The 10386-nt window shown below is 41.3% G+C and overlaps 1 protein-coding gene across 32 annotated transcripts in view; it reads left to right on the top strand.

Annotated features, from left to right (window-relative positions):
- Window positions 1-10386, top strand: part of LOC117946871 (protein 4.1-like) — a 34864-nt gene that overhangs the window by 1060 nt on the left and 23418 nt on the right. For 10 of the 32 annotated variants that reach the window (XM_034875302.1, XM_034875303.1, XM_034875308.1 and 7 more), the window contains exons 1-2: window positions 3138-3324; window positions 8900-10179. In XM_034875302.1, coding sequence (XP_034731193.1) covers window position 3324; window positions 8900-10179 — 1281 coding nt within the window. In that variant the 5' untranslated portion in view covers window positions 3138-3323. Of the gene's footprint in view, window positions 1-2213; window positions 2345-3137; window positions 3329-8899; window positions 10180-10386 lie in introns of those variants that run through there. The other 22 variants (XM_034875315.1, XM_034875316.1, XM_034875321.1 and 19 more) reach the window with 9 other exon arrangements.

Genomic DNA, 10386 nt, shown 5'->3' on the forward strand with positions numbered 1-10386 from the left:
ATATATATATATATATATATATATATATATATATATATGCATACAACCCAGCTCCTAGGTGCAGAGAAGCATTTCATTTATACTTTTGTAGGATTTTTTGAAGTCATTAGTCTTTATAGAGACTATGAAATATACACTTTTCATGGTTTATATTTGACATGCCATTCCCCCTCTGATCTGAGTGCAGACTCCCTCTACCTACCACATGCTTGGATTCACTGGTTGAAATGCTTTTCTACTGTGATTCTTTCTTTATTTGCATTGAGAAAGTGGCTTCTATTTTTTTTTTAACCTAGACTATTTTCTAATATCAGGAAAAGGATTGTAGTTAATTTATTCATTTTATTTAATTTTAATTTTATGAATGAGTTGTAAAAAAATGCATGACATGCTTTTTAATGTTCAACATCAAACAGATCTGAACAATGGATTGTGAAGGAATTCCAGTGACAGCTTGAGAGCTGAAATGATGGCATACTACTGGTGTCCACACCAAACTAGTTCAGGGAGGGGTAGGGCGACCGTGTCACCCTGAGGCACCCAGACGCAAACACCTCTTAATCTCTCATGAACACATGCTCCCAGCATGCTCTGTCTTAGCATAGAGTAGTTTGGGCTGGGATTCCCTCTCTCGCACAACAAATAATTGACGTTAAACTAGTAATTTCATCTTTTACCATGGAGTGTTTTTCATATAAGACTGAAAGTACACATTTGTATCCACATTGCACATTGCATTGTTTATTGAGAAAGTGTCAATGTTAAGGAGATTTAATAATTGTAATTACATTAAAGTGTTTATTGTTGCAGAGAATTTTAGGGACGTTAACATTAAGCCAGTTTTTACGTCAGACGTATCAGCAGTAAGCATGTGAGAAGTTGATTAATTTACCTTCTCTCCACCAGGGGGCAGTTTAAACTAAGATAACATGGCTATCCACAGTAGCATCAGATTATCAAACACAATGTGCTTTAGTGGCCTAGAATGTTTGTCACAGTATGGGCTTGGTAAAGTGTCTTGCATATGAGCGCATGCATATTAATATAAGCATTTCATTTTCAATTAGACTCATCTCTAAGCATTGTCTGTGGAGGCAGCTGTTTGCAGCCGTTTTACCGTTAAATTGTCCTGCCCTATTCTCTGATTTAGGTTGTAGCACAGGATGCACTTAATCTAAAACATAATGTCCGGACTCTTCCCTTTGAGGAAACATCATGTTGGGCAATTGAAATTGTGCATGAAGGTGAGAATTCAAACTTGGCCTAATACAAAAAGGGTGGGCAACATGACTGCCAGCAGTAAGGGGCAGAAACATGCTACATTCCTGGTTCATGAATTCTTTATAACATAATGGTGCACCATGAATATTGATGTGCTGTTACCATCAATCCTGTTAGTGCTCTTGAGAACTCAGCTCCTGAGCACAAATAAAACCTCTGCAACCGTGCCTCCATCGCATGCACTCAAAATTCATATTTAAAGCATTTTCAAAGCTGCACAAGTTGTTTTACAGAAGGTACGGGAGGGAAGGACGAGTGATGTGTACCCAGATGCAGTATTGAAAGTCAAAGAGAGATGAATTGGGTGAGAGTGGTATGGGACATTATGTAATCACTGAGTGATGGAGCCAGAGAGGGATAAAGATGTTCCAAACCAACATAACCCTCGTGCCCTCATCTGGAGTAATGCACTGCACCATCGCTTGTGCGTGTTTGCCCGTGCTTTTGAGCAAATGAGCAAGAGTGACGAGGAAAACAGAAAGTGTGCGTCAGTGTTTTGGGTGGGTCTACTGAGCGAGTTGTTAGTCTCTGAGTCTGTGGTTCCAGTCTGTCACTGTCTCAAGGGACTATGAGTGCTGCTCCATTTCTCCTCCCCTGTCTGTTCTGTCTCTCGTCCCTCTCCTGGGTCCAGCCCAACACCTGCTCCTCGCAGTAGTCACAGGGCAGGGCACAGGGTTCCTAAGCAACTGAAGGCAACGCGACTAGATCATGTAGTCTTTGTTTCTCTCTTTCACTCTTCCTCTGTTATCTTTCTGACTTGCTCATTCTTTCCCAAACTAAAGCAGGGGTAACAGAAACAAACACCAAAAAGTCTGTTTGTACCCGGCTGGGATATTTCTTCCTGTCAATGTGTGTTACAGTTAATGTTAATGTTTAACAACACCAGTTTTTGTGCTGCTAATGTGTCATCATCGCTGTGTTCAGTGATCAAAGTCTAAAGGCAAAAATAACCGTTAGCAACTGTGCAAGAGAGACATTTTCTGCTTCTGTTTGGTGTCTCCCTTGCTTTTTGATATCCCCTTTTGGACTTTTTGACAAGATTAACGGAGTCATATTTGGACTGGAAGGACTTTTACTTCAAATAAATTGCCCATAAATGACATGGGACGCTGCTCTGCTATGAACTTGCCTCTGTTAGACAAAGGTGATGGTGCCCTTCCCCATGTAGCTGTGAGAATGATGACCCCCCCCCCCCCTTTGAGCCGTATGGCCCTAATGGGGTCAGGCAGATGGGTGGGGACCATGCCGGGGTCCATTAAGACAGCTTTTGTGTATGTGTGTGTACGTCAGAGGACGCACACGTGTGCTAGTTTTTTTTTAAATTTTTTCTTTTTAGATATTAAGATGGTTGAGGGTGGGTCTGTTGTTGAACATGGCAGTTTCTGACTAATTTTTTGAAGCTGTGTCTCTTTTAATATCTCACCACACTTTGCTTGACGGTAGTTCCTGACACCCTCACACTGTGCAGATAAATGCAAAAAAGATTGGGCAGCACTCTGAGAAGTCTTTCTGTTGCCTCTCTGCCCCCTCCTGTTTCTGGACATTGTACTGTGTTAATGATCGCATTCTTAACTCCATGCCTTTTTGGGGATTTCTGTACCAAAGACTTTTAAATCTAGCCTACTTGATCATGTACATATCTTTAAAATGTAGCCTACTGAAAGAAGTAGAAATCAATTGTTTATCTGTAGCTTTTAACACATGCGTTTCTGTCGTGTTTGTAAGGTTATATTGCTGCAGCATCTTTACATATTTTAGGACAAGAATATATATTTAGTGCAGCTCTAATCAGCATTATATGAGACTTGTGTCCATCTCCTCCGCTTCGGCATGCATGCGGCTGTGAGGCGTTCAGGTCGATGCTCAGTTGGTCAACTCCAGCCCAAGCTTCAGAATGAGACTCCACCCCTTTACGAGCATCAGACACCTTCAGCACAACAAAGCATGTGTCGCTCCGCAACATTGTTTGTCCTCTGAACGTGCGGAATATAGGATTTTGTCGGATTTTGTGCTGTTTGCTTCCACATTGATGCTAATCCTAGAGTAGGTAAGGCAGATATTGGATGTATGTTCCTCGGTTGGTTGGGATGAGTTGGTGTTTATTTGTTTCTTGTACATTCGGCGCCATTTTCATACACAGGTTGTTTAAATACCCTGGCACGCTGGCCCGATTCAGCCTGCAACTGTTTGTGCGGTTTGATTGAGAAAAAAAAAAGTTGGAAATTGAATTGGTCTTAAATAGCTACTTGTGAGCTTTACACGATGATTTGTTGAAGCAAATTAAAATGATATCGCCTAAGTATTACACCGATAAAAATAGCCCAGGAAAACGTTACATACCATGTATCAGAAGCGCTCCGCATCAGCGGAGGCAGCGATGTGTTTTCTCCATGTGGGAGTTGTTTTTGTGATTTTGTGATTAAATATCCATTCAAGTTATCAAGCTGCTAAAACAAGGCGCAAAGTTTTTACTTTTAAGGAAAACTCACACTAAATCGTTCTTGTACTTTGACTACTAACAGTAGGTTGAATACATTAGGTCATATTGTAAAGTAATGCAATTGCTAATAAAATATGGTAACTTATAGAAAAGGATGACTATATGGAAACATATGATCTCTTTTCTGACTGATCATCCCATAAAGTAGCCTACAGTATAGAGCTATGGCAATATCTATTATTTAACATATGAGTTATAAGAAACAAATCCCTATTAATATTATCTGAAAGTGACACAATTGTCATATTTTATCCCCTAATTCATTCTTATGTAAAGTAGTTATTGTTCCATATTATATAGCCTACTTTATATCAGGGTGTTCTTGGTCTTGAATGCTTCTAGGTGTGTACAGCTGTTTCCAAGTATGTGTGCATAATGTTTTTCATCCTGTTTCAGGGATGGAATAGCTTTTGGATTTCATTTTCCGCTTGACATGACTTGTTTTTTCCAAAAGAGGAGTGTACAGGTTAAAAATATCCATATTTGCTGTGTGTGCATGCTACCCATAGCGCACTTGAGATGAGAAACACATCCAATAAGTCTAGTCTCCATTGATGATACTGCTGGATATATAGTCAGATAATCTTTAATGAGGTGCTGCAGATATGATGTAGGAAGGATGACACAGCGGCAGCATTAAAGCCTCAGGACTGGAGAGTGCAACAGAAGTAAACACAGGTTAAAAACTGACTGAGAAAAGACCCGGGTCCTCGTGGTCTCCAGTACTGCTGAATCAGCAGGGTTGTGAACACAGAGCGGCTGAAGGGAAGCTGAAGGATGTTTCTTTGCTCTGCTGTGTGAGAGTGAGGTCACTGAGGTCCCAGGAGAGCTTGCTGGTGTTAATCCTCTTTTGGGAGTTATGATGCATTTGTGCAATTAGACTACTACTCTGTTGTGTGTGCATTACTAAATAGGGAACAGACTCCACATACAGGGTCGTTTTGCTTTTCTCTTCATAGATCAGGTAGTCTGTGGGTTTGACTACCTTTTTAAATACAATGTATACATGTGAAAAGCTTTACAGACTATTTGCACAAACAATTGCAAAAGTGTTCTATTTTAATTCAGTAAACTGAGTTCATTGGTTGAATCCTAACTCCTCTTAGTATCAAGGAAAAAAGATATGGATTTTTGGTGTGCCCAACATAAAAAAGAACACTTCTTTCATAATGTGCACTAATGTACACATTCACTATTCCTTCAATCTGGCTTTGGCTAAGGGGATCGTTGGAGATGGGTTCAGGATTGCTTTCAGGGTAACCACATTAAATCAATCACGCTACTTCATTCTTTCCCATGTTGGTTCATGTTACAGCATCAAGCTCACAGACCATCTGTGAGTATTGATCAGTTAAGAACTGGGGTTGGAATAGGTTTACAAAAAGGACTTAACCAAAATAAAACCTTTTTGTAGCCCAAGACATTTTTGTTGAATATCACAAAGGACAAATGTCACAAAATCCAAGATTACAGCTCCACATTAAAAGTTTGATCACATTTGGAGTTACTCTACAAATACCTCTCAATAATCTTAGGATAAGTTAGTGCATGTGCACAGTATAAAGACTTGAGATATTCAGTATTTTGTGTGTGTTCACAATGTTGCTGGGCAAGCTTGTGTGCATAAACTGAACATAGAAACAGTTTATCCTGGCACGTGTTAGCGTGTATGTTGGCATGTGTGCCTGTGTTTACTTAGGGCTGTTAATAGGAGCCACCATGTGGCCAGATGACTGATATCCTTGCTTTCAGTTCATTTCTGTTGATTTGCAGCCAGATAGGCGGGTCTCCACATAAAACCATGAATCAGCACAGCTGATCGCCACTGTGCTTCTGCCAGCTCTTCTCTCTCTCTCCCACACAGAGAAGCAGATCTGAGACAGAGAATCTGAGTGGAGGGAGGCTGACTGATACTGAGTGAGATAGATACTGTAGGCATGTAGATAGATGGAGATAATCTCACTTGGTCACTTGGGGGATGATTAACTCTAAACTCCTTCTAATTCCTTAAGCCTACTCTCAGTACCCAGGACACTTGCTTTCTTTTTGTTCAAGTATTTCTGCAGGGTAATGTTGTAGAACTCATGTAACTTGTCAGTTAGTGACCAGTGTTTGTTGACTTCCCCCAAAACAAACAAAATATTTCACTGCTGCTCTTACATCAGTCCTGTAGGCAGCGGTGTGTGCATTTGCGGCTGTGCACACATGTATGCACATGTGCATATACGCGTGTTGTGTGCTGCTCAATGTGAACAGAAATAGAGCTTGTCTGTAAAAGGCTAATTAGTCCGTGCATCCTGAGCACATGTAGCTATTTATATACTATACCTCCTCCTCCTCTGCTTGCTCTCCCGTATTCAGCCCTCTCGTCTCATTGGATCACACCATAACAGCAGCACTGCAGCATCACTGGCAAACAATATAAAGGTTTTTATTGTCTAGCCAAATCCGGAAAATGTCTTTAAAACTGGAGACTTGGATTAATGGATGGAGTGAGTCTGGCATTAGAATCGGATAAATCACTGAGTTAGCTTTGATTTAATTTTTTTCACATTAATTGACAACAACATTTAATGACAACAAATATAAATTTGAGCTTTCACTATTTAAGCATTTGAAATAATGCATTTTCACAAAATGCAGGTCATTTGAGCTCCTGAAATCAAGTACAATTTGACTTTTCCTTTAAGTAAAATTCACTGAGTCAAATCAAATTGCACACGATCTTTCTTAGGGAACATTAAATTCAAAGTAAGTCACAGAAACTCTAAATCATCTCTGGCAAATCCAGCCCTGGCGTTTGCACCTGAACTCAGCGGGTCTTTGAGAGCTCACTCGGGCTCGAGGGTGGCCTACTTCATTTATAATTTAGTTCATTAGAGTCACTAATTATGTAGGATTGAGGGCACATTTTACAGTACAGAAATATTTCATGTAATTACCTCAACACCAAAAATACAATATGCATCACATCATGAGAGATTGGTGCTGCTTTTTGAGAGCTCATGTGGTGTGTGGCTGCCGCTATCTCAATCAGTCATGATGCAGGGTAGTCCTGCTCAGCTGGCTGATAGCAGAGATGTTAGGTAGGCAACACAAAATGGAGGAGACAGCAGACACAAGCTCAGCTGGTCCATTAGGAGCATGTCTGTGTCCTGACAATCACAATTGAGATGACAGAGCATTAAAAGACCCAGAGGAGCCCGTGAGCGTTGATGCATACCTGTGTGTGTGTGCGTACGTGGGTGTGTGTGTGTGTGTGTGTGTGTGTGCGTGCGTACGTGGGTGTGTGTGTGTGTGTGTGTGTGTGTGTGTGTGTGTGGTGACCTAAGGAATATGCCTACGGGGGTCTCGTGGGGGGAAGGGTAGGCAGGATTAGTTATAGTGTGCAGCACAGTTATTGGTCACTGGACACAAACAATGGGAGGGCTAAAGAGGATTTGGTCTGTGTGCGTACCCCCTCCTCCCCTCCTGCTGTCCTGTAGTGCCAGTGGGAAGTGTATGGTATAGAGGGCGAGGCTGAACCCTTTGGGACGGCCCTGTACATCTGGAAGATTGGCCTGCCTGTCTGTCTAGCATTCCCCCTCCCCCACTCCATAGTGGGACTTGAACTACATATGGAGCAGACAATCACAGCCACATTGAGTCACCAATTAGACAATGCCTAGTACAGACGGGATGCCAATCAGCCTCATTTAAAGACAGACATTGATTGTGATGTGAGCCAGTTTAACTGATATATCTCACTTGATTGCATAATACCTGCTGTGTATTTCAGAGAGTTGTGCAATTTAATCAGCTGGTGAGTTTCTAAATATATCGAATCTGCCCTCTCACTGCCAAACTACTAATTTAAAGTTGTGCTCATTAAACTCAGAGGCCGTTGTACTGTGAAAGTAAATCACACGCATAATACGTAATGTAGTCAAGTGTACAGTATACTCATTATATACTTGACATACATACTCATTGGTTTGCAGCTCTGCCCACAGTGACGTACTCCCCCAAGAAATATTGATTGAAACGATTGATTGGCCATTTTTATATCACGTCATGGTATAAATGCTTGCATCGGCCAGTCCTAGAGCCTTAGATGACCTGTGCAGGAGGGGTGTGTGTGAGACTAAGAGCCAGGCATGCTTGGCGAGGATGATCCAGGCGGCGGTAATATGCAGCTCCAGAGCAGAATGCCTCCTTTGTGTCAGTGAGATTTAATGAGTCTGTGATAGGCCATGTTGTGAGCTTGTAGACACAGAGACACTCTTCAACAAGGATGGCTATTGTGTGATGAAGTGTATGTTTGTGTAAGTATGTGTGTTTTAAGGGAGAATACAATCTGTCTGTGGGAGTTGGCTTCATGTTTTATGGAATAAGTCTCATTTATCTCAGAGTAGACAACTGACAATAAATTAGATTCTTGATTAGAGCATCAGCTGTGAGTGAGAATAATAAAGCATGCAAACAGAATATACTATTTGAATGATAGATTTTTTTGTTCTCCATAATCACTGTGAATGACCAAAGTGATTAAAAACATTCTAAGCCTATTCTTATGGTCATATCATTTGGGATTCAACACGACAAAATGTTGCTTTTTGTTGCCACAAATTATTTTTAATAATAAGTATTCTGTTGATAACTTTCATGATTAATCTAGTTATAGGTTGACCTATAACATTTCTACCATAATTTCTCAGAGCCAAAGGTCCAAAAATGACTGGTTTTGTCTGACCAATAGTCAAAAGATATTCACTTACACAGTAAGTTTCCTAAAACAGAAACAAAACTTCTCATTTGAGAATCTAGGAGCAGTCATTTTTTTCACAAACAAATTTGTTGCGGATAAACCGTTTCAGTCTAATTGTTTATTAGGGTCCTTAAACATGAACATTAGAAATGTATTGATAACTTTACTGATCGTATCAGTATAGTACAATATATTTATTAATATTGGTTGCCATTGACATCAGGTGTAATTTTTCCTACACACGGGCCATTTGTCCGCTGCTCCTAATCTTGTTTGTTGTGTTCCAAGTATATCCAGGCTGTGCACTGTAACACTCTGTACAGCACTGTGACCTTTCTCCATCTCTGACTCTCTTCTGTTCCCCTTCCCAGTGGCTACCATGACAACAGAGGCAAGTGCAGTGAGCGAGGCGGACACAGAGGGCAAGCAGAAGGCCAGTGTCGCCGAGGCCGAACACGAACCCGAGAACAAGCAGAAGCCGGCGGCGGCGGCGGAGCCGCAGGGGGAGCAGTCGAGCGAGAAGGCCCAGGAGCAGTCTTCTGAGCCTGGGCCTGCTGACGTAGCTACCTCCCCTGAGGAGGAGCAGTTGAAGCCTCGTACCCGGACCTCCGCTGGCAAAGGCCTGTCTCGCCTCTTCTCCTCTTTCCTCAAACGCCGCTCACAGTGCTCCGAGGAGGGGTTTGAGGCAGAGAAAGCCAGGGAGGAAACGGCAGACAGAGAAGAAAAAGCTGACAAGGCAGAAGAGGAGAAGGAGGAAGAGGTGAAGAGTGAAGAAAAGGAGGCTAAAGTAGAAGCAGAAAAATCAGAGGTGAAAGAAGTGAAAGCGAAGGAAGAAAAAGAACAAAAAGAGGTTAAAGAGGGAGAAAAAGTTGAGAAGAGGGGCAGTAAAAAGAAAAAAAAAGAAGCCAAGAAGAAATTAGAGAAAAAGGATGAAGTGAAAGTAAAAAACAAAGAGGAAAAAAGGGAAGAGGAAAAGGTGAAAAAGGAGGAGAAGAAAGCACAGCAGACGGTAGAAAAGAAAGAGGAAGAGGAAAAATCAGAGACAAAAGAAAAGGAAAAGAAAGAGACGGCTGAAGTTAAAGACAAAGAGGCAGAAGCTGGTAAGAAAGAGAGTAAAGAGGAGGAAAAAGTTGACAAGAAGTTTGCAAAGAAAAAAGAAAAGGAGGAAAAGGTAAAGAAGAAGGAAGAGGAAAAAGCAAAGAGGAAAGCAGAGGAAGAAGACAGAGTTAAGAAGAGAGAAGAAGAGAAAGCACAGAAGAGAGAGGAAGAAAAGGCAAAAGAGGCCGAAAAATTAAAGAAGAAAGAAGAGGAAAAGACCAAGAAGAAGAAGGAGGAGGATAAAACAAAAGAGGAGAAGCCTAAAAAGAAAGAAGAGAAACCAAAAGAGGAGTCAATAAAGAAAGAGGACAAGGCAAAAGAAGAAGTAAAGAAGATAGAGAAGGAGGAGGAAAAGACAGAAGAAAAGCAAAAGAAAGAAGAGGAAAAAGGGAAGAAAAAAGAGAAGGGGAAGAACAAAGGGAAGAAGGACGAGAAAGGGCCGTGTGAGGAGCAGGTGAAAGCACCGATTGCAGCTCCAGAGCCGGAGCTCAAAACTGAGCCGGACACTGAGCAGGCTCCGGATCAGCACTCGATAAGCAGCGCAGAGACACAGGTGAGAGTGACGCTGGCAAACATTACACTATTACACAGATCACTCGCTTTCTTACCCAGACTTAGATGAGAAGATTGATGCCACCCTCATATCTGTTTGTTTTATATATATATATATATATATATTAAAGACAAACTACAACTTTAAATTAGTAGTTTGTCTTTGTGATAAGATGAGCTGCCTGGCTGTAGTCTTTTTTTTAAATAT

Source organism: Etheostoma cragini, chromosome 6 (assembly GCF_013103735.1).
Source record: "Etheostoma cragini isolate CJK2018 chromosome 6, CSU_Ecrag_1.0, whole genome shotgun sequence".
Taxonomy (NCBI): Eukaryota; Metazoa; Chordata; class Actinopteri; order Perciformes; family Percidae; genus Etheostoma; species Etheostoma cragini.